This window comes from Ixodes scapularis, unplaced genomic scaffold (assembly GCF_016920785.2).
Source record: "Ixodes scapularis isolate PalLabHiFi unplaced genomic scaffold, ASM1692078v2 PGA_scaffold4__175_contigs__length_147842914, whole genome shotgun sequence".
NCBI lineage: Eukaryota > Metazoa > Arthropoda > Arachnida > Ixodida > Ixodidae > Ixodes > Ixodes scapularis.
The window spans coordinates 61,492,001-61,517,243 of NW_024609879.1; the positions used below are offsets into that span (position 1 = coordinate 61,492,001).

The following is a 25,243-nucleotide window of genomic DNA, read 5'->3' on the forward strand; positions in this document are numbered from 1 at the left end:
GGAGAAAGAAAAAAAATAGGACAAAGCTATTTCCAGATTTTGTTGTAACACTATAGTTATAAGAAAACGAAGACAAAATACAAAGAGTTGTGAGTCAGTGCGGTGTGTATATTTTCGTGTCGTAATTGAGTGAGTGCCTGCTATTGTGAGACGTTTATGCGCTCTGAACTACAAATTATGGAAAACCAACTAGCCAATGCTGCGATGTGAACAAGCTACATACCATACCTACGATAGGCACAAATTACTACAGCGACGTTTATTCTCTTAATATAGTGGTATTCTAAACACCAGTTTCTGTTAAACAGCTTAAAAATTACGTTCTGAGTAAAGAGGCAACCTTGTGAAGATATACCACTTTGATACTCTCTTTTGTAAATGCCTGTTATAATTAGGTCGCATTTCGTGCTACAAATGGTAAATCTGATCCATTTCGACAGAAGATTATTACCTTGACGCCTTTTATTGAAATGTTTCCATTCAGATGTTTACAACACCGTGGTGTTTAACCCGTGTTCTGAAAAATTTCCTTCCTAGTTGGCACCGTTCACGTTGAAATATACATAGTTGTGGATGCCGCGTACGAGAAAACACTTCAAGAGAATGGTTATAGCTGCCAACAGTATCTCGAAGTTTTCGTTAACAATGTAAGTATGCCTTGGCGTCTGAATATGTGTAAGGGTCAAAGCAAATGTCGCGACTGATCTAAAAAAAAAAATATGAACGCGAATGTCCTGCGTAGAGTTTGTAAATGGAGGTGTTATCTGGAAGTACCAACAAATTGGTTCAAAATTACTGTGTGCGCCGGACACGTTTCTGAATACTCGAACTTGCACGTGGCAATTATATGGTGCCAATGGGTCTAAAATTGCAATCAATTAGCAATGTCAAACCACAATATCTAAAAATGAAAGTAATTTCGTGTGTCGTATTTGTAAATTGGTAGGTTCTGCTTTATTGGGAGAATCTGAAGCGCATGTGACACCCAATTTCTCCCTGTACTTTCCAGCTTCTTTTCCTGCCTGATAGGATGTGTATCATACAAGGCTTAATAGCATTCAGCTTGTTTTTCGCTTTGCAACAGGCAACGACCATACAATAAAGTATTCCGCATGCTCACCAGAGCCGCCTCGTCAATCCTATACATCATTTTGAACGAACACGACATATAGATCACAATTTTCTTGCGGTTGTCCTTAAAAAAAGTTGCTCTGGCAAGAAAATTCTTTCTTTTTAGTTTTTTCTTTTAATGAAGAAATTCATTTCAGTGGATTTATGCATCAAATATGAAGTTTAATATTTCCAAACATTGTCTTCGTTCCAGGTTGAGACTTACTTCTGGACATTCAAGTGCCCTGACCTTGTGCTTACGCTTGTTGGAGTAAAGGCTTTAACTGTAAGCGATAGGAGAGAAATCGATTTTAAGTACTCTTTCTTTTTTGTTTCTGATATACTGATCGTGACCTATTTATGCATTTTTGTAACGAAGGTGTTGAAATCTCTGGCGCATGGTTTTGACCGATTTTATTTGTGGATAATTTTGCGGGGTACTCTGATGACGTATATAATTTACTCCCACAGATTGTTTTAGTATAATAGTTATCAAATTCAAATGTATTATTTTAACAAAACAGTTTGTTTTATTTGAACTTGTAGGACTTTCCTTTCCGCCACCCGCCTGGAAAAAGGGCACAAGGCACTAGTTGTAGAACCCGTAGTCATTTATATTCATTTATCACAACGTGCTTTGACTCAAAATGCCCCGGGCAATGACGCTGCTCCTCCCTTTAACTAGCGGCGAAGCGCCTCTCGCGTGGCTCCTTCCGCTTTGCCATCTCTCGCTAGAATTGACCACATCCGATTTAACAGGCGAGCAAATTAGTCCAATATTTCAGGGGCGAAGTCCTTGTCCGTCCGTCGTCCGTGCTCACATCCATTGCACTGCCTCCGGGATCGGCCCACTTTTAAAAAAAAAAAGACGCGCGTCCACACAGGGGTTCGAACTCAGGACCGCTTGCTCACGAGGCAGACGTCTTAAGCACTACGCTACACTCCAACGTTGCATGTAGCCGCACAACGTCTATGCAGGAGAGGGCGCTGCGGTCAAATGAGTATATAATCGCTTTGAGGTTTGCATACATTGGCTCAATGTTTATTGACGAGAGGGCGCTGCGGTCAAATGCTTAAATGAGTATATTGTCACGGATGACAAGTGATGAGGCGACGAAAACTGAAGTAAACTAAACGTTTAATGGGGCGAACTTGTGCCCAAATTAATAAAAGTAAAAGGAAACAGAAGAAAGCAGAAGAGCGTCGCGGGCGTCGATGTCGGCGAAACCGCAGGATCGAGCGCTGGGGCGAGACTGAGTCCGGTTCGCCACGCGGCGCCCCTTATGTACATGCGTGAGCTTCTGGAATAATCGGCGTAGAATGTTCGACGCGTAGAACATTCGGACCTCAAACGCCCGACATGATTCTCGAATCTACCAGAAAACTAAATTGCAGGAATAACAAAAGTTGTGGCGCTCCCAGGAATCGAACCCTAGCTTTTCGCGTGGGAGCCAGGTACGATAACCGTTAGGCCACGCGCGCGCTGCCTACTAGGCCACCTGCGCCCGCGGCATTACTCCCCCCTTTAAAAAGTAAATCGCCCCGATGCAACGCAAGACAAACAAAATAAAAAAGAACAATAAACTAAAGAGTCCTTTGGAGCACATAAGGTCCACAGTCCTATCGAGCGTAGTACGGCTTCAGGCGCACGACGTGGACGACCTCAGGTCGTGGTGGGAGGCGCGCCAATGTTCGTGTTCCGTCGGGCATCACTTCGTAGTTCAGCTCGCCGAGGCGACGAAGTACCTTGTATGGTCCAAAGTACCGTTCCAGCAGTTTCTCACTGAGGCCGCGGCGACGGATGGGAGTCCATACCCACACCCGGTCTCTGGGTTGAAAGTGGACGTCTCGGCGACGAAGGTTATAGCGGCGTGCATCGACCCACTGTTGGTCATGAATCTTGATTCTTGCCAGTTGGCGAGCTTCTTCGGCGCGTTCAGAGATCAGTTGAGCGTCGTCGTTGCCATCGTCGGTAGGCACGTGAGGCAGCATGGCGTCGAGCGTCGTGGTAACCGTCCGGCTGTGTACCAGTTGGAACGGTGTCATTCCCGTGGTTTCTTGCACCGCTGTGTTGTACGCAAACGTGACGTACAGCAACACCTCATCCCATGTTTTGTGCTCTACGTCGACGTACATGAAGATCATGTCGGCGATCGTCGTGTTGAGCCGCACCGTTGGCCCGTTGATCTGCGGATGATAAGCGGTTGTTCGCGGATGGCTGGTATGACTGAGCCGAATAACGTCTTGAGTCAGCTGTGCCATGAAGGATGACCCGCGATCTGTGATCAGCACTTCAGGTGCGCCGTGTCGAAGGAGAATAGACTCGACAAAAAACTTGGCGACTTTTACCGCTGTTCCCGATGGCAGGGCTTTCGTCTCGGCGTATCGTGTAAGGTAATCGGTCGCGACGATAATCCATCGATTTCCTTGCGTCGATGTTGGGAACGGCCCAACTAAATCCATTCCGACCTGCTGCAAGGGCGTAGTCGGTGCAGGTATCGGCTGCAGGAGTCCTGCTGGCTTCGTCGGACGCTTCTTACGTCGTTGGCACTCAATGCACGGCCGTGTGTACAGGGGGACTGTTTACGGGAGTCACGGCCAGTAATACTTGTCACGAATCCGGGCGAGCGTCCTGCTGTAGGCAAGGTGTCCAGCCGTCCGGTCGTCATGGCGTGCTTGAAAGATTTCTTCACGCAGGCTGGCCGGAACAACCAGCAGCCAGGCAGGGTTGCTCGTTCCGAAGTTCTTTTTGAAGAGCACGCCTCGCCGCAAAACGAAGCTTGGCAAGTCTCGGGCCGAGACTCGCGGAACTGAGCTTCCTCGACCTTCGAGGTGGTCGATCACGGCGCGAAGTTCGGGGTCGTCTCGTTGAAGGGCTCCCATGTCGGTATCTGTAATTGCTCCGAGAAAACGGGCGTCATAATCATCGTCGTCGGTGCTGTCGAGAGGAGACTCGACTGGGTCCCTAGACAAACAATCGGCGTTATTATGCTTGCCGCCAGACTTGTGCACAATGGTCACGTCGAATTCTTGCAGTCGAAGGCTCCAGCGAGCGAGGCGTCCTGACGAGTCCTTGAGGTTGGCGAGCCAGCAGAGAGCGTGGTGGTCCGTGACAACGCGGCACGGGATCCCGTACAGGTATGGGCGGAACTTGGTTAACGCCCAGACGACAGCGAGACATTCCTTGTCGGTTGTCGAGTAATTTTTCTCCGCCTTGGACAGTGCCCGGCTTGCGTAAGCGATCACCCTCTCTGGTCCGTCTTGTCTTTGGACGAGCACCGCACCTAGCCCGGCGTTGCTGGCGTCTGTGTGAACTTCCGTTTCTGCTGATGGATCGAAGTGTCCGAGGATAGGGGGCGGCTGGAGTCTTTCCTTCATTTTGTTGAACGCTTCTTCTTGCTCCTCCCCCCACTGGAAGTTCACGTCGCCCTTTGTCAGATGCGTGAGCGGTGCAGAAATTGTGCCAAAATCGCGAACGAAACGTCTGTAGTATGCGCACAGCCCAAGAAATCTTCGTACGGCTTTCTTGTCTGATGGCTTCAGAAATTCGGTGACAGCGGATGTCTTTGCAGGGTCAGGACTTACACTTAGAGGACTCACGACATGGCACAGGAATTTGAGCTCACCGTAAGCAAACCGACATTTTGACGGCTTATGTGTCAGTCCGGCATTGTGGATATCCGGTAGCACAGCTCGCAAACGTCTGAGGTGCTCGTCAAAGTCGCTGGCGAATACCACGACGTCGTCGAGATAGACGAGACAACTTTGCCATTTCAAGCCGGAAAGAACGGTGTCCATTACGCGCTGGAACGTCGCCGTTGCTGTGCATAGTCCGAACGGCATCATTTTGAATTCGTACAGACCGTCCGGCGTGACGAAGGCAGTCTTTTCACGATCTCGTTCGTCGATCTTGCGGGCTTCTTCTAACTCCGATTCTCACAAACCCTGTCTCCAGATGAATATGACACAGCAATACTTCGCTCTCAGCAAAAGGGTTTATTTACTCACTCATTGCCTTGGGGGGGGGGGGGGGGGGTTCGGGATCGTGGGACGGCCATCAGCGAGGCCGGGGGAGAGTCCGCTGCCACAGCAGCTTCTCCGAGTCCCAGCGGTGGTCGTACACACCGCGTCATGGGGACGTCGTCGTCCAGGGTCGCTGTCCGGCCCATTTGTCGAGCCTGCCACTCGACGTAGTGCCCACACTCCCCCGCGCCAGCGTCCACCGCCGTCCGAGCTCGCCTCCGTGACTCGTTGATCCCCAAGTCGGCAGGAAGACAGACGGCAGCCAGATCGACCTTCCTTTGTCTCCGTTCTCCTTTTTATATCCTCGACCCCCACCGATCACGTGCCCACCACGACCCGTCCACGTATACACGCACGTCCCCGCCATGGTCCCCGCACGACCACCGAGCGGGGATTACGGTGACGCTCCTCCGTCCACGGATCCGAGTCAGCAGGAATGTTCGGCGGCCCTGGCAGGCCGCGGGCAGATCGGGCGAAGGGGCAGGGGACATGCGGGAAAGACGGGACTCCAGGGTGGGGCGGCCGGACGGATCCCCACAACCTCGATCTTCCAGTACCCACTCTTCAGGTCCATTCACGAAAAGTATCCGGCGTGGCGCAGCCGGTCCAGGGTGTCGTCGATGCGTGGCAGCGGGTAGACGTCCTTTTTTGTTACAGCGTTCAGTCGGCGATAGTCCACGCAGAACCGGAGTCCCGTTTTTCTTTTTCACGAGGACTACCGGTAAGGCCCACGGGCAGCTTGAGGGCTGGACAATGTCGTCATCAAGCATTTCTTGGGCCTGTTTCTGGATGATTTTTCTCTCTTTCACAGAGACACGGTACGGTGGCCGATGTACAGGAAGCGCGTCGTCTTCAGTAACAATTCGATGTTTCGCAACGGTCGTTTTGCGTACCTTTGACGACGTGGTGAAGCACTCAATGAACTCGGCGAGAAGGTCACTGAGTTGTCGTTGTAGGGCAGGCAGGGTTGGGTCGATGTCAAACTGCGAAGGCGGCGTTGTCTTGGGTGGCCATGAAGAGAGGTCTTCTGATATTCCGGCGATTGCGGCTTAGTCCGGGAGTTCCTCAGCGTGACCCACGGCAGTGCTTTTCGTAAGGTGCTCGGCCTCCTGTCGGAATTTCGTTACGAGTGCGACAGTGTGTCCGTCTTGGAGTTCCGCGACGCCTCTTGCGATGGCGATCCCTCTTCCTAGTGCAACTGGAGGCTTCCTTCGAGCAAAACGTCGCCGCAGAAAGCCTCATCAACCCCGACGAGTACGAAAGCACTTGACCGCGGTGGTAGACTCACGCGGTTTACGAGGACTCGTACCGCGGATGACGTCGCTTTGGGCTCCTCCGGTGATGAATCAGGTTTTTGTCGCGTCAGCCGGTTTTCTTCGAGGTCGATGACCGCGCCATACTCCCAGAGAAAGTCCATTCCGAGGATAACGTCCCTCGAACAGTCTTGCAGAACGACGAACTTGACAGGGCACGTCTCACCGTGGATCTCGACGCGAGCAGTGCATCTCGCAACCGGCGTGATGAGGTGCCCTCCGGCGGTTCGTATTTGAGGTCCATCCCACGGCGTCGTGACTTTTCGAAGGCGGCGGGAGAGTCTCCCACTCAAGACGGAGTAGTCTGCTCCGGTGTCCACGAGTGCTGATGCGTCGTGGCCGTCGATGACGACGTTTATGTTATTGGACACCGCTGCAGGGGCGTCGTTTCGGTCTCTGGTAGCGTTCGAGTGGGGGCCCTCCGACGTTCGTGGAGGATCTTGGCGTCGGTCGTCTTCGGCAACTCCACCTCCAGGGGTCGCCGCGCCTAGTTTCTCCTGCGTGGAGCGAGGGGCGACAGGCTTTCACGTCGGGGTCGATGCATGGGCGAAGCTGGACGTCGGGGCGACGGCGACCGGAACTCACGGCGGGACGCAGGCTCGGGTGACTGAGGTCGTCGCAGGTACTCGTCGATCTCCCGAGGGCGTTCGCCATACCGAGGGCACGGGTCGTTTGGGTGGAATCCGCGCAGCCCGAGTCGTCGGTATGGGCATCGTCGGTACACATGGTCGGCTTCCCCGTAGTGGTAGCAGAGCGGGCGTCGGTCGGCCGTTTGCCACACGTCGGTCTTCCTCGGCGAGGGTTGCTTTGGGCGGACGTCCTGGACTTGTCCTTCCTGACGTCGAGGATACCGTGGCATCGGAGGGTGCCGTCGGGGTGGCGCCGTGGCCTGGCGGTTAGCTTGCGGCGGTCGTCGGGTCATGGCTGCGTAGCTCAAAGTTGGCTCCTCTGGCGTCGTCGTGTTGATCGGAACCTCAGGTTGGCAGGCTCGGTGAACTTCCTCCCGGACGACCTCGGCGAACCACAGTGAGGACGAGCGATCCGCAGCGGGAAGTATCTTCCGTAGTTCTTCCCGGACGACTTCACGGACGATCTTCCGATGGCTGCCGGCACCACTGGTATTCAGGTCCAGAAGGGAAGCAGCGACATTTGGGGCAGCAGGCGCGCCGCCGATTCGGTGGTAGTGGCTTGCTCGGGCCGTCACTGCGCGCTCGATGTTGCTGGCTTCCCTCACAAAAGCATCGACGGTCGTCGGGGGGTTGCGGACCAGGCCTCCGAAAATTTCTGCCTTGACGCCACGCCTGAGGACTCGAAGTTTCTTTTCCTCGGCGGCCTCCGGATCGGCTCGGGCACTTAGCCGCAGGACATCCTCAACAAAGCTGGTCACGCTTTCGTTGGGGCCCTGCACCCTTGTTTGAAGTAGGTCCTCTGCTCGCTGGCGGCGGTGGTGGTTAAGGAACGTCCGCTTCAGTTCGGCGACGCAGGACTCACATGTAGTGAAGGAGGCTTCGTGGTTTTCAAACCAGTGCCTCGAGGTTCCCTCCAGCGAGATGTACAGGTTCTGGAGGCGCTGCTCATCCGTCCATCCGTTGTGGCGAGCAACACGTTCGTAATGCTGCAGCCAGTCTTGGACATCCCCGTAGGCTTCGCAGTGAAAGGGCGTCGGAGTGCGGGGAGTGACGGGCAGGACGACGACGGGTGCGGTGGTCCTGGTCGGTATTTTCTTCCTCCGGTTCTCGGCCAAGAGACCCAACTCGGGGGACTGACCTCTGGTCCGACGGCTTCCTCGGGCTTCGGCGTCTTCGGCGAAGGGTCGCCTTCCGGGGCTGAGCACCTCACTCGGGCGGGGTTTCTCAGTAGCGGTACGTTTTACGGGCATAGGATGGTACTCCGCACCTCCACCAAAATGACACGGATCACAAGTGATGATGCGACGAAAACTGAACTAAACTATACGTTTAATGTGGCGAACTTGTGCCCAAATTAATAAAAAGAAAAGGAAACAGAAGAAAGCAGGAGAGCGTCGCGGGCGTCGATGTCGGCGAAACCGCAGGATCGAGCGCTGGGGCGAGACTGAGTCCGGTTCGCCACGCGCCGCCCCTTATGTAAATCCGTGAGCTTCTGGAATAATCGGCGTAGAATGTTGACGCGTAGAACATTCGGACCTCGAACACGTCCAACATGATTCTCGAATCCACCAGAAAACTAAATTGCAGGAATAACAAAAGTTGTGGCGCTCCCAGGAATCGAACCCTGGCTGTTCGCGTGGGAGCCAGGTACGATAACCGCTAGGCCACGCGCGCGCTGCCTACTTGGCCAGCTCCGCCCGCGGCATTATAAGCACGTTCCATACCACACGTTCTGGTTCTGGCATGGATCGTTGCTTGGGGCGAAATTCTGGTGGAGGTGCGTTCTCACGGCTTCTAGCGGATAAAAGCTGATCCACTAGAAGAACCACTGGCTCTGCACTTCACCGACCATAAGACGGTAATAATGAAGTCGAAACGCAACCCGGAACTCAGCCCTACCTATGAGCAATAAAAAAGAGCACTATCAGCACTACCTATGAACATCAAATTCAGTATCATCAGCACCCCCAGAGCTTCGCCCCAATCAACATCATTCACCACGTGGAGATGCGGCCTCTTTTTTTTATCACAAAGTTTTCACACTTCTGCCATTCTAAAAACACAAATGTAGAGGCCATCTAGTTCACGTGAAGATGGAGGACCAGAGAAGCTCTTATCTTTATGACAACTTAACGACAAGTATACGACGTCTATACGATTTACATATGATTGCAATGAAGACATGCACACGACTTTGATGTTTAATTGTCTTTATTTAATTCTTAGTGACTAAAGTGATCATTGCCTTATGGTAAACCCCCCTTGGTTGTATTTTTACTTCGAATGAGTTCTTAGTAAACGTGAGGCCGCACCACGCTGGGCCGCTGCGCGTTCGGCTTCTCGACGCTTTCGCACACATTCGCGCTTTTGAGCGTGCCGAACGGTCCTTGTAGGCGCGCTCTTTATCTACAAAGCGAACAACACGCTGCCACCCATGGCGAGTCCGAAGGGCAACTGATTACGTCGCTAGGAAATGGCTACGTCAAGACACAAACAAACACAGCCACCGGTTGGTAGCTTTTAGGTTTTACAGCAACGTTAGAGTGAATTGCTATATTCATTGAATAAAGAAACATACATGCATACTGGCGATGATCTCTTTCAATACACGACGTTGTAAGTTCTAAACCCAATTTTTAGAGGCACACATTCAGGAGAGGTGTTTCTCTTTCTGCTGATAGAGCCCAATTTTCTTGATCAGCATCGCAAAAGCGAACGGGAAAAAAGGTTAGATCCACGTGTTCTGCCCTAGCCTCGTCACAGCGCACACTTAGCTGAGATACGCGGGAGACTGTAGATGATAACAACGGATCAAGGCCTCATTATCTAATAATGCCAATGAAGGCTGACTCCACGAGGGTTTCCCCCTCCTTTTAATTATGCTTGCCACGACCAATCCGAACTTAGGACAACCATTACAAGGGGAGTTTCTTGTTAACATCCATGGACGAATTTGTTTCCACATCCTAGCACATAACATCTTCGCAGTAAAAAAAAAAGAAAAAAAAAAAAAAAAAAAACACCTAGGGATTGTTTTTTGGGATAATCTCGGATGGATTCCTTCTTAGTCATCGAGGGTCGAGTTTCCGGAGATGGTCAAACTTGAGCCCGACATGGTCTTCGGATTAAAGTTGGCCCTTCCGGACCTAACCGATGCGGCCGTGGTGTGTAGGATGATGGGAGATGCGTCGACGATACAACTTCTCTGGCGCGAGGCACTACAGATTAAAAACAAAAGGAGGCGATGTCACGGCAAAACTATTTGACCGCGCCCATGAGAGAACGCCTGCCCAACTGCAATGCGGGAAGGGGCGGTTAATATCTCTCCCTTCGCCAAACAAAAAAAGAAATAAAAACAACCTAAGAGTGCACGCCAATACTCAACTTAGGGCTCGTGCTCCTTCTTTCGCCGTCGTCACATCCGTTGTAGGCAGTATCCAGGTCGGTACGATGTTGAATCTTTCGAGAGGTGGTATTGTCGCCATATGGAAGCTGCACACATTTTCCTTTTCGGTCTTGTAGGTCGGAGATATGAATGACCCCTCACTCTTCACCAGGTCAGTGATGCACCAGATTGTAAGACAAATTGCAAAGCTTCTTGCTAACGCGGTATGGCCCTCCCATCTCTTTGCTAAAGACGCCGTGAAGCCTATAGGTGACATTCACTTGACGTCACTCGCTAGGTTCGCTGGCATCGCCCACCACGGTCGCCATCTTCGAGGTCTCTTGCTATCGCGAATGCCATCTGGCCGGACCTTTTGAGCGTGGTTTAGCAGTATTTTACAACTTTAAAGGGTCTTTTTGATCGAAACTAGGGGTTATTCTTATACTTTGGTGCTTTTGAAGCGCCGTGGGAGTATTTTTTCTGTGTTTTAGTTCGTTTTTGTCGCTATCGGACTCGTTTACCGCGGCCGCGTTGCTCCCTCGGCTCCATGAAGCGCTCCGTGTTGCCCGCCGTGCCGACGGCGGTAGCTCTTGCAAGAACTAATTTTTCTACTTTGGTGCCTTTGTAGCACGGTGTGATTACTCTTTGTTTTGTTTTGCTAGTTTCTTTATTGTTTTTCTCTAGCGGATTTTCTGTACTACGGCCGTGTAACCGTGTTGCTCCATCGCCGCTGTGTCGTACATACGTCGTGCCTTCGGTGTTCGTTCCTGTGCAGAAACATACCGTGCGGCTCACAGAGTGCGCAGCTTATGAAAAATGCGGCGCATTTTTCATTAGCCCAAGCGATTTAAAGACCGCATGTTAGCGATTTGGCGAGCGGGAAGACAAGCGACGGCGACCCGCTTCGCTGCCGCTGGGTCACTCGCGCGACGGTCGTCGCGTCCGTCGTTGTCGCTGCCGCTGGGCCACTCGCGGTCGGTCGTCGCGTCGCTCGGTTTTTGGATTTCTAGAAAGGGTCGCTTATCGCCTTGGTCGCTTGCTCCCGTCGCTTTCATGCGGTTTGCCACGTCGCGCGAGTGACCAAACGACAGCGAAGCGGGTCGTCGTCGCTGTCGCTTGTCTCGTCCCGTCGCTCGCCAAATTGCTTACATGCGGTTCAGCCTTTACACACGGTACTCGGCGGCAACAAAGAAAACGGCCCGCCCCCGAGACCAACTTTTCTTCTCTCTTCTGTTCTACGAAGCTTCAACGACATGAAATTAGCACACACTAGCAGCGGACGACCGCGTAGCGTACCCAAGCCAGCCAAACCGAGACCTCGAAGATGGCGGATCGACGGTGGCGCTCCCTGGCAAAATCGAACCTGCAGGCTCAGTGAATACCACCTATAGCACAGGGGTCCGCAACATGTGGCCTGCGTGGCAGTTTTATGCGGCCCCGACACGACAACAAATTACGAAATAATCTATCTGGTCTCATACATTAAGAATCGCATGCCCCGAAGAAATGTTCGCTATAAACTCACATTTTATGTCAATCATACGTATTTCACTCACCCTGAGGCCGACTGCAGAACCATTTCAATCATCTGGAATCAGATGACATTGACATTTCCAACCCCAACTTACCTCAACTTAAGAAGTGCTTGCTTTGTGCATTGAAGTAATGTTTATGCTTTGTAACTATCTAATTATTTTTGTGTTTGTTTTTAAGAAGTATGTGAAATGATGAAACTTTTCTTGTTTTCATTCATATGTAATCTGCGTTGGTACTAACAAATGCATCAATGCGTAAGCTTCGGCCGTTAGTCGACACTTGAGAAAAACAAATACAAATGAAAAAAGTAGCATAGCTGCTGAACAATCTCCCTGGTAAACCGCTTGAACCACTTCATTAGACAAGACCAAATTTTCTAGGGCGTCAGCGATAGCAACGCAAAATTCCACCACCCACTTGCTACCGTGAAAACGACCCTCGACGTCGACAGCAACGCCTCCCCGTTGGGATCTTCTTACAACTGGCTGCATGAGACCTGGGCTGGCTTGCTAGAACAGCATCTCAGCTGAGACTGTGTGAACGGAAGCAGTGCAAAAGGAAGGTGCGCGAGCTTCTTGGGACACGGCTTGAGTCCCGCTCAGCTCGTGCTCTGACTTTGGCATTGCTTTCTTTGCCAAAGTCTCAGCTGAGACGCTGTTTCTAGTAAGACGGCCCTGGAGTTCGACCTCCACGGCGTTTGGCTTCCTGACAAAATGGGTATGAGCAAGAGAACCTCAGCACGTCTTGGTGAATGCCTGGCCAAGTTGCGGTGAAGCTTAACGTTTCAAAATTCTTACTGCAGCTACTGTGACTAGCCAGGACAGAATCGTGATAATACCCAATGAAACACGTGCGCTGTCTGCGAGGTATCAAGGCTCAAAAGGTGTGTCCTTGAAGTCATCCTCCCCGTCGTCAACAGCAGGCCGTCTTCGGCCAGCAAGTACGAGTCGAAACCCATAACAGCGTCTCTGTTGTCCCGTGGGTCACGGGTAGATAACCACTCAGAGACCCTGCGGCAAACTCCATCGTTTTGCTGCGGTGCACAAAGAACGTCTCGGCTGATCAAAGTCCCCCGGCGCGAGTTAACACCTATCGCAGCGAGGACCATAACCTCCTCTATACTGACAAAGCCTGGCAGATGGTCACGTGACACGGCCGCCGAAAGTGAAACGGTAGAGCGGCAAGCAACGGATAAACAACGAGTAAATTAACGGGCGGCCGCTGCGACGAGACGCCGACACACGCAACTATTTGTTTCTCCTGTTGGAAATGGTACAGGGAACGCCACCACTTCACCGTTTCTCTGTTTCAGTTTCGTCTATTTCGTTTGCGCTCAAAATTGTGCGGCAAACTGCCGGGGCCGATTGATTACAGATTGCAGATATTGATACAAGTGAACAGCGTCAAAAGGCCAGGATGCCCTGCTTGGAGTGTTCAGCGGTCCATGCGCCATACGGCACACAACTTCCTAGACAACGCAGATGGGCCTAAGGTCGTCCTCAGCTGGTCGAGACGTCGTCGTCCCAAAGAAGGCGTTGTCGGGACGTCCGGAACTAGTCGGGACATTTTGGTCCTATCAAAGACGTCTTGAGGACGTTTTCAGGTTCCCTTATTTAGGAAGACCAAAAGAGTCTAATACCGAATGACTCTTAATAATAGAAAGTGTTTCCCTGCCGGGAAGTGAAAACGAAACAAGAATGAGTACGAAAATAAGAATTCGTTAAAGGATATTTTTACTGAACATCTTAATTACAAAAAAAGCTTCACTGCAAACTAAGTAATCTAAAAAAAATATTTCATGGCACAAAAATATGCATTGTGTTAGCGTTTAATACATACTATACCTCGGTCTTGTAAAAGCGGACGAACCAGTGTCCAGCGACGGCGCCCTTTTCCTTCGTTTCCTCTCTCAGTAGGCCGAAAATGCACCCTAAAGAGGTGTCGTTCATCACGTTGGCACCTAGGAAAAATGCTTCTGAAGCAACGCGTAAATAGACGTCGCAACAAAACAGTCGGTTCTTCCCGTCGGGTACTTCTGCAGCGCAGCTGCACAAAGCGACGACAAGGCTGAGCACGCTGACGGCGTAGACCCTCTAGCCACAGGCGTCGGCATCGGCGGCCGCAATCGCCGTAGCCTCGACATGATTAGTGAGTTGCATCGGTTTCTTCCGAGCGAACAGTATGTTTCGGGTCTTCGCCGCTCAAATGCTGTGCGCTCACTACCGGCCTCCCCGAAAAATGTTCTGTGCTACAAAATCCTCGCGCTCTAAATCTTTGACCGGTCATTCTATGGGTTCGTTGACGAACTGCCAGGTTTTTTAAGGATAGAGGAGGTTATGCAAGCACATTGGAATCCTCGTGCGCGGGATGTTAGCCAAGCGGAGCGCCTGACAAAGCGTCTGCCACTTTTCCTTCTAAGCCTGGCTTGTGCGCAATGTTGGAGTCATATTTTTGGAGCGTAAGTGCCCAACGCGCAAGTTCCAGCCGCTGAAGCCAAGACAATGTGGCATTATCCGACTTGGTCACAAAGCGCGCGCCATCAAGATACATATTTAATTTCTGCAGGGCGAATATAATGGATAGGCACTCAGGATCGCAAACGCTGTAATGCTGTTGATCTCTTGTCAATAAATGGCTAGCAAACGCTACGGGTCGTAAGACACCATGAATGTCTTGCACCCATACGGCACCTAAACCCTAGCTTATCGCGTCAGTTTGCAGCACGAATGAAGAGTTGAGGTATGAAAGAATGAAATATGTTGTTTCGGCAATAGCTCTGGACACTTGGAACAAAGTATTTTGCTTTGCTTTCCTCCAACGCCTCTTGAGGCCTTTCCGTAGCGGTTTATTCATAGGGAAAATTATTTCTGCACATTGGGCGATGAACTTTCGGTAAAATCCAACCATGCTCAAAAATCGCTGCAAGCTTTTCGCATCATGTGGGAGAGAAACTTCACTTAGGGCCTTCAGCTTATCTCAGTTAGGATGAAGTGCTTCATTCTCGATTACAAATCTGAGCAGGCTGATCATAGATATTTCCAGCTGCATTATTTCTTGATCATCTGTCGTAGTTGGCGCAGGGTCCCTCTGATGAACTGTCGTAGTCGCGCAGCAGGCGCAAAGCTAGCAGTGTCGAAACGCGGATGATTTGATTATCATCGCGTTCCGACACTGCTAGCTTAAACCCTGCTGAATTTGTGGTAACTTCGGTGCGCTCTCCAGATTCCCATGACCTTCAAGTCGTTCTAAAATTGACTGAAGTAGTGGTTTTCGATTAGGCTCACCATGTACTAATTCAAACCATATAATTATTTTACCAATTACAAGATTAATTAAGGAAGTTTAGTAAATTATCCGACTTATCGCGAAGATTAGCCACCCACATAATCAGCCCCTGGCCATACGACTAACTCATACAAACCGCATAAGAGTAGCTTTTGTGGCTTTTTTTTCAAACAAATTTCTAAATAATAGGAAAATATCCTATAATCCTATGTATATATGTGTATGTATATATATATGGGTGGTTTTATCTCAAATCGGGCAGGCTAAAAGGGTCGAATACTTAATCTTGACAAAAAAAATTATGTTTTTTGGGGGCACTTCTTAAATAAAGGAGGGCGCAAACCTCATGTTCCCCAGATTTTTTGTTCTCGAGTTACGAAGCATAGCAGTCGCAGTAGCAGAAACTAGTGTTTTGGCTTGCCGTCATAGGTCGAGTGTTTGACACCCTCTGCTGGTGCTACTGTTTTTTTTTTCACTCCATTTTAACTTTTTTTTTTCTAATTTAATAAATACTATAAATATACCTTGACGTATTCAAATATTTTTAGGAGTTTGATTGTTTTCTCGAAAATGTCAAACTCATAACTGAGGTTGTCTTTTGGTCAATTTTGACAGGTCATTACTTTATTGGTACTTAAAGTAAATTTTCGTTTTTTTAACTCTACAGAAAGCCCAAAGAAAGCCCATTATAGATATGATAATATCATTATGATCTATTGAACAGCCGCTCCGCTACCTTCGCACAAACGTTGTAAGAAATAACAAATGTTGAACGTTAGGGGTCGATTTTTTCAAAAACTCTATTTTGGGCATTTTTATTTTTTAAAGGTTTATATATATTTCTCGACTACAAGAAAAAACATTCTAGAAATATAATATTTTGGTTGTTTGTCCTCTATTTGAGCCGCAACCGCGTGAAATATGTGAACATTTGTTATTTTTTACAACGTTTACGTGAAGGTAGCGGAGCGGCTACTCAGCAGATCATAATGATATTACTATATCTACACCAGGCATGCTTTGGGCTTTCTGTAGAGCTAGATAAGAAAATGTACTTTAAGTGCAGTTTTTGGTGACCTGACAAGGTCACCAAAAATCGACCCGAGTGACGAGATTGGCATTTTGTTTTAGAAACAATAAAATTCTTAGAAATATTTGAATACGTCAAGGTATCTTTAAAGTACCTATTAAAATAGAGAAAAAAGTTAAAAGACTGGAGGAAAAAGAACAGCTGCAGCAGAGGGTGCCAAACACGCGACCTGCGACGGCAGGCGAAAACACTAGTTTCTGCCACTGCGGCTTCTACGCTTCGTAACTCGAGAACAAAAAGTCTGGAGAACATGCTGTTTACGCCCTCCTTCATTTGAGAAATTCCCCCAAAATATATATTTTTTTTTCGTCAAAATTAAAAATAAAACTCTTTTAGCCTGCCCGATTTGAGATAAAACCACCCTCAAATATGTTTATGGGAGGTTTCAACTCCAATCGAGCAGGCTAGAAGGATCCAATTTTTAATTTTGACGAAGAAAATATATGTTTTGGGGACATTTCTCAAATGAAGGAGGCCGCCAACCGCATGTGCTCTAGATGTTTTTTTCTCGAGTTAGGAAGCGTAGATGCCACAGTGGCAGAAACTAGTGTTTTTCCCTGCCGTCACAGGTCGCGTGTTTGACACAATCTGCTGTCCCTACTGTTTTTTTACCACTCTTTTAACTTTTCCCCCTAATTTAATAGCTAAACTAAAGATTCCTTGACGTATTCAAATATTTCTAAGAATTAGATTTTTTTCTAAAAACATGTTCAACTTGTCATTCAGGTCGATTTTTGGTCAACTTTGACATGTCATTACTTTGTCTGTACTTAAGGTACATTTTCTTTCTTTAGCCCTATAGAAAGCCCTAAGCATGCCTAGTATAGGTATAGTAATATCATTGTGATCTGCCGAGTAACCGTTCCGCTACCTTCACGTAAACGTTGTGAAAAATAACAAGTGTTCACTCATTTCACGTTATTGCGGCTCAAACAGAGAACATACAACCAAAATATTACATTTCTAGATTGTTTTCTCTTGCAGCCGACTAATATATCTAAAAGATTTTAAAAACTAAAAATTTACAAAAATGGGGTTTTTGAGAAAATCTGTCTCAAAATTTCAACATTTGTTACTTCCTAAAACGTTTGCGTGAAGGTAGTGGAGCAGCTGTCCAAGAGATCATAATGATATTAATTTTAAATCTATAATTGGCTTGCTTTGGGCTTTTTGTAGAGCCAAAGAAATCAAATTTACCTTAAGTACAGACAAAGTAATGACCTGTCAAACTTGACAAAAAGCGACCTGAGTGACGAGTTTGACATTTTTTTAGAAAAGAACCAAATTCCTAAATATATTTGAATACGTCAAGGTATCTTTATAGCACCTATTAAATGAGTTGAAAAAGTTGAAAGGGTATAGAAAAACACTAGCGCAAGCAGACGGTGTCAAGCACGAGACCTGCGACTGCAGGCCAAAACACTAGTTTCTGCCACTGCGGGTTCTACGCTTCGTAACCCGAGAACAAAGAATCTGGGAAACATGCGGTTTGTACCCTCCTTCATTTGACAAATGCCCCCAAAGCATATATTTGCTGCGTCAAAACTAAAAATTCGACCCTATTAGCATGCGCGATTTTAGATGAAACCACCCAGATATATATATATATATATATATATATATATATATATGTGTATATATCTATATATATATATATACATATATATATATATATATATATATATATATATATATATATATATATATATATATATATATATATATATATATATGTTGTACCAGAAGACGAATTCAGCGATGGGGGTTTATTATTTTCACGGGTATTGGAGATAAAACTCAAGATGACCGTCTGGTATATATTGCCGCTCGCTCAGTCTGCCCTTCCTCGTCCCCTAGGACGGCGTATTTCCTTCTCAGAGGTAGCCATCCTGGCGAGGGTGATGTTAGGGCAGGGAGATTGGCGGACTGTAGAGTTTAAGGCGGTCGATGAGCTATTTCAATACCACGTCGGCGGCGATCAGTAGGTGGCGGAAGGGGATCGATTTCATAGTTGACTTCTGAGGTCTGGCGAAGCACACTGTAGGGGCCGTGGTAGTTTCAAAACAATTTCTCACAGAGACCAGGATCGCGTTGCGGTGTCCACAACAGGACAAGATCACCCGGTTTGAATGAAAGAGGGTTGGACGCGCATCGTGGCGGTGTTTTTGTTGTCCTTGAAGGTCGGCAGTGCATGTCCTTGCTATCTGACGGCATTGCTCACCATGTTCTCGGATTTCGGTGAGTGGTGTGCATTCAGATACCTCCGGCGAATAGGGCAACTGGCTATCGAGTATTGAAGAGACCTTCTCCTATAAAGAAGAAAAAAAGGTGAAAGTTGGGTAATGTTTTGAACGGCGGTATTGTAAGCAAAGGTTATGAAGGGAAGAACCTTGTCCCAATTTCGGTGATCAGGAGAAATGTGCATGGCAAGCATATCAGCGAGTGTTCGGTTGAAACGTTCGGTCATGCCGTTGGTCTGCGGATGATATTGTGGCACTGTTCGGTGAATAACACTGCAAGCTTGTAAAACCTCTTCCATGATTTTTGAAAGGAACACAGTTCCGCGGTCGCTAAGGAGCTCTTTCGGAGCTCAATGACAGAGAACAATCTGGTTTAAGAAAAAATTGGCGACATTTTCTGCTGTCGCCGAAGGTAAAGCAGCGGTTTTGACATAACGGGTGAGGTGATTAATGGCGACGATGGTCCATCGGTTTCCAGAGGAGGAATTCGGAAGGGGAACAAAAAGATCTATCCCGACGCGCTGGAATGGTCGTTCTGGCCACGGTATGGGCTGGAGCAAACCTTGAGATAAATGGGAAGCCGACTTGCGACGTTGGCATTCGGGACATGATCTTACAAACTTTTGAACGCTGCCTTAAAGCCCTGTCCAGTAGTACCGCAGAAGAACCCGAGTGTAGGTCTTGAGAAGTCCTCCATGAGCACATGTTGGATCGTTGTGGAGATGTTCTAAAACCTCACGTCGTAAGTGACGAGGGATCACGAGAAGCCAACGGAGACTTTCTGGTGAATAGTTGCGGTGGTAAAGAGCCCATTCCGAATGAGGAGATGTTGGGACTGCCTTCGTAGTGACCGGTTTTGGGACGAGTCAGGGTATCTCACAACTGCCACAAATTTCGATGGCCACGAATCTCTTGCTTGTTCGAGTTGCATGTCGCCAATATTTAGTGCCGTCAAGGTGAGAGGGGCTTTGTTGGTTTCAGATAGATCGGGCGCGTCAGAGCGCAAAATACATGTCTAGAAACCGTCGGCGTCGCCATGTTTGCGGCCCGATTTATACAGAACCGCGAAGTCGTATTCTTGTAGGCGCAGCATCCATCGACCAAGGCGTCCAGTGAGATATTTAAAAGACGATAGCCAGCAAGCGGCATGACGATCGGTCACAACATTGAAACGGCGACCATAAAGGTATGGGCGAAACTTCGTGACTGCCCACACGACTGCCAAGCATTCTTTTTTTGGTTAAGGTGTAATTTTTTTCGGCTTTTGAGAGAGCCCTACTTGCATAGAAGACAACGTAGTTATCAAAACCTGCTTTTGTCCGAGCAAGTACTGCTTGGACTCCAAAGCCGCTGGCATAATTTTCGGGGTTTTGTTGGAGCAGTGGGGTCGAGTATTGTGTCGGAGTATTGTGGCGGATGTTAGAATTTCCCTGAGCTGATTGAAGGCAGCTTCACACTGAGATGTCCAAGAAGGCAGGTGGAACGATTTCTTCAAAAGGTCATGCAGGGGTGCTGCTATGTATTCGAAGCTACGCACAAAGCGTCGAAAATAGGAACAGAGCCCAAGACAATTTCGCAGTTCTTTATCCGTGGTTGGCTTTGGCATGTGGGAAATGGTCTGAATTTTCTCAGGATCCGGCTGAATGCCGTATTTGACACGATGTGACCCAGAACTTTTATTTGCCGCGCCACAAATCGACACTTCTTGATATTTACCTGGAGGCCGGCGTGGCTGAGACAGGACAATACGGTTGTTAATCGATGGAGGTGCTCCTTAAATGTCTTTGAAAATATAACTACGTCATCTAAATAACACAGGCATATTTTCCATTTCAGGTCTCGCAACACGGCATCCATCATACGTTCAAACGTCGCGGATGCGTTGCATGGGCCGAAGGGCGTGACGTTGAACTCGTACAGTCCTTCCGATGTAATGAAGGCAGTTTTGTCTTAGTCGTTGGAGGCCATGGGAATCTGCCGGTAGCCTGAATGGAGGTCTAGAGGAGAAAAATACTCGGCACCCTGCAAGCTGTCGAGGGCATCGTCGATTCTGGGCATTGGATATACGTCTTTGCGCGTGATCTTGTTCAGCCGCCGGTAGTCAACGTAGAATCCTATGCTGCCATCGTTTTTCTTGACGGGGGCAACTGGGGAGGCCCACGGACTCGTAGATGGTATGATGACACCTTTGTCTAGTATGCCGTTCACTTCGTTATCTATTATGCTTCATTCAGACGCTGAGACACGGTATGGACGTTGACATAAGGGTTTCTCGTTGTCTGTATCAATTTGATGGACTACAGACGTGGAACGGCCCAAAGTAGACTCTGGGCGATAAATATATTGTGTTAAAATTATGCAGAACGGAAAAAATTGAGTCTTTTTGAGACGAATCAATGTGGCCATCTACAGTGGATAACAAGAACTCGTCTTAGTCATGCCGCTGCTGTACTAATGCACAACAATATGTAGGAGAGGGAGTATCGAATGCGAAAACCTCGATGGCTTGAGATGGTTCGGCGTAGGCTACAACTTCACCGGCAGGGACCATTACTGGGAGAGAGGACATATTGAGAGCCATAATAAATCCGTGACCGTTGTCAAGGTTGAGCAAGGAAAAAGGAACAAGGATACCTGTCTTGCGAAAAAAAAACTACGGATGGAGATACCATTAGGACTAGTACTTCAAGCTTAGGTGACTGAATTGGCAGAAACAGAGAAGAAAATGCCGGAATTATAGTGTCATCAGTTAGAAATAATTTGATTGTGTCGATAGCGTCATTTTCTTCTGGAAGCCTATTTTCAGCAAAGTCCACTTCTGCGCGTTCACAGTCAACAAGGGCATTCGTTGCTTTCAAAAATTTCCAGCCAAGAATCACGTCGTGAGAGCAGGAAGTAAGCATCACAAATTCGACACAGTAACATATTTCTTGAATCACAATGCGTGCTGTGCAGACACCGGTGGTGGCAATGTTTTGCTCATCAACAGATCTAAATGGGCGTCCAACAAAATAGGTCGTGACTTTCCTCAAGCGATTGCAAAGGTCAGCCCGAATGATTGATAGTGCACCGCTGGTGTCAACTAATGCTTGAACGTGCAAACCGTCAATACAATATCAATCATATTTCGTGTAATCGGGTGAGGACTTAAGGATGTAGAATGATTTGCAATTCTCGCCTCTGGAACTGCTCCTAGCAGTTTCACTCTTAAGCGGGAGATCTCGTACGTGGGCGGAGAGGAAACAGCAAGCGTCGTCTGGGAGACGGAGATCTGCTTGGTCGTTGCTGCCGTTGGTAGTCAGAGTAATCTTGGAAAGCAGAAAGCACCACTTCGGCGACTACCAGCGAAGTCTGGTCGATAGTGGTCGTGTGGGGGGGGGGGGGGGGGGGGGACCATAACTTTTAGTGTACCGACGTCGACAAAACCGAGCGATTTGTCCAACCAAACCACATGAAAAGAAAATTGGTCGACTTTCCGGGGCCCTCCATATGTCGGCTCTACGTCCTTGATAGCAAGAGGAAGGAAATGGTTGTAGGGTTGGACGACAGGCATGGGGGGCGGACGCGCTACCATTTCGGCGTACGTAGGCGCGAGCGACACTGGCATGGTGAGCGGTATCGCAGGGCAAGGGATAGCGGCTGTGACTTGCTCTTGAATAAGCGCTCTGATGGAAGGTGAGACGTAGCGCACTGGGGAAGTGCCAGGCTTTCCTAGTTGGCGAGCCACTTCGTCGCGGACGATTTCCTGGATGAGGTATCGAAGGTCACCCCATTTATCAGACAGACTAAATATTGCTAAAGTTGAAGCCTGGGCGAGTTGGTGTGACATACTTAAAAGGCTAAAACAGCGCAAAAAACGACGGACAGGGTAAAAGAGGACACGGACAGAGCGCTGCTGTCCTGAAGGACTCTCCGCAGCGTTGTTCAAACTAGCCAGCTCCACGGGAGGATTGCGACTGAGTGGCGAACGCTGGGTGCGCAGCTCAGAAAAGTTTTGGCAAACATTGATGGCTTCAATGACGGTCGCCGGGGGTGTGACGACACAATTTTGAAATGCGTCTTCAGCAATTTCCTGCATGATGTTTTTTTCTGTTTTTCGTCTTCCGGCATCTGTGTTCAATGCGCTTGCTCAATTTGAGCACATCTTCAATGTAGCTGACGAAGCTTTCATCATTTTGTTCAACCCGTGATGCCAGGGTTCGTTTTGCTATCAGCGTTCGCTGGGCTGGCTTCCCATATACTTTCTGAATTTTCGATTGCAACACTGTCCAGGTCGCCAACTCTGACTCATGGTTTGTGTACCATAATTTCGCGACGTCAGTCAATTAAAAAATTACGTTATTCAGTTTCACCACATCATCCCATTTGTTATGAAGGCTTTACCTTTCCACGGACTTCAACCAGTCAATGTCATCGTCGCCGATCCCACTGAAGAGCTTCGGGTCACGTTCACGAAGGGCTCCGGTACACAGAATAGTCGTAGGTCCTTGGTTGGAGGTAGTCGATCTTGTAGCATCCGAGGTTCCTTCGCCTGTCATTGCTGATGGTAGCCGCCGATTGCTGAGTTCCAGGGTTGGGAATTATACTTGAGAGTGAGGTCCGAGTTGCGGAAGCTCGCACTCTCCGTCAATTGTAACAGAAGTCGGATTCAGTGAGGGGGTTTAACATTTACACGGGTATTGGAGATAGAACTCAAGATGACCGTCCGGTATATATTGCCGGTCGCTGTCTGTCCTCCTTCTTCCTCTTCCCCCAGGACGGCGCGTCCCCAGAGACTCGTGCAGCTTCTCTTCGTTACAATATATATATATATATATATATATATATATATATATATATATATAAATGTCCAAAAATAAGGCGTTGGCAAACATGCACGTGCTGTCCGGTTTCGATATATATATATATATATATATATATATATATATATATATATATATATATTAGAAAAATTACTGCTGGAGAAGCCAGCAGGTGCAGCGCAGAGAACTATGTTCTCGTCGTTCTTTGATGCTTGAGGCCGGTTCAGACACTTGCGTTTGAATGCGTTTGACAGCGTTGCGTCGCTGTCAAATAAGGAATATATAGGTACTTTAGCATATTTTTGTTTTTGTTACAAACTATGACTTTGCTGCATGCGACTGTAAATACTCTTATTGACAGCCCTGTCGGTATGCTGTACACAAAAAAAAGTTTCAGGTTGTACAACCTAATAGATTGCAGAAAAAAAAACAACTAAATCTGTACAAAATTGCGTTTGGCCATTTAAAGAGCCGTTAATTCTGCCTTCAGGTGACCCAAAGAAAAATACGTAACATAGTGACTTCTACAAAAGAGTTTGTTTTCTTTTGTTCTCGAAAGTTTTATTAAAGTAATTTTGTTCTAAAGAGGAAAAAAACATTTTGAAGTTGAGCTTTCGCACCGCAACCTGGCGTCGTTCCTTGCGCCTCTTCTCCGCCCAACACGCCACCGTCGAGCCCGGCAAAGCGTGCGACAGTGTCACATTGTGCGCACGTAGGTAGAAAGCATGACCTCGAGCTGGTCAAGTACATCTTGGTGGGAAGAGGCTTTTTTCTACTCTTGTTGCTTTATGGATTTTCCTATTTTGACAATTTTGCGCGGCTGTGTCCTCCTGTGGACTTCCACTGTCTTGATATCATCAAATGAACAGCGCTGCCAGGTAGAAGTATCCACGAGTAAACTAGCTGTCTCTTACGTACACATTGCAATCACTCTCTCTTCTCGACCTCAGGACAGATTTAGACAGGAACACAAAAGCCTCCTGAACGGGCAATCTCATAGAGCGAGGCGATGTGGTGTTAACGAATGCGCGCAGTTAGGAGGCTCGCGCCTCGTTTGTGTTTAAATCCGCTTTGAAACGGCAAATTCTTGCGTCGCTGAATAGTTCCGCTTTTCACCGCAGTATGCGAGACAGCTAGATTCCGCGGCGATATTATCGCGTTTCCCTTTGAGGAGAAGTCCACGTCAACAGATGCTGCCCGTATTGGGCATCGCGTTTCGAGCCGCCCTCGGGTACAAAGGGCACAACGAGCCTGCTATCGCTACGCGCTGGCGGCACCTCCGATTATTACACGATACCGCCGTTTCTCCCCTTGCTGCCAGAAAGACGGACAAGGGGAAGCGGCAGAAAACTCCATTCTTTCTTTGCACCCAATTGTGTCAGCTATCGTTTTACCAATTCGCCCTACCGTGTGACGTCACGGGAAGAGAGCTAAGGTCTTATACGTTTCTAGAGGGTGTTGGCTTTACCCACGTGTCCGTCCACCTCCCCCAAGATGTCCGATATATATATTCGTCCACCTCCCCCAAGATGTCCGATATATATATATATATATATATATATATTAATATATATATATATATATATATATATAGATATATATATCGGACATCTTGGGGGAGGTGGACGAACACGTGGGTAAAGCCAACACCCTCTAGAAACGTATAAGACCTTAGCTCTCTTCCCGTGACGTCACACGATAGGGCGGATTGGTAAAAGTACGGAGCGCTGTTCAACAGAGGTTGTCGCACCAATTTACCGCGCGGGCACTTTTTTTCTTGCAAGAAAGAGTATGCATGTGCTCTAAAAGAAATTTTACTGGACGAAAACT

General features: G+C 48.2%; 1 protein-coding gene across 1 annotated transcript in view; it reads left to right on the forward strand.

Moving 5' to 3' along the window:
• LOC115324430 overlaps positions 1-25,243 on the forward strand; it is a 76,838-nt gene that overhangs the window by 18,753 nt on the left and 32,842 nt on the right. The window contains exons 3-4 of the mRNA XM_029985029.2: positions 538-647; positions 1,325-1,396. Coding sequence (XP_029840889.2) covers positions 538-647; positions 1,325-1,396 — 182 coding nt within the window. The remainder of the gene's footprint in view (positions 1-537; positions 648-1,324; positions 1,397-25,243) is intronic.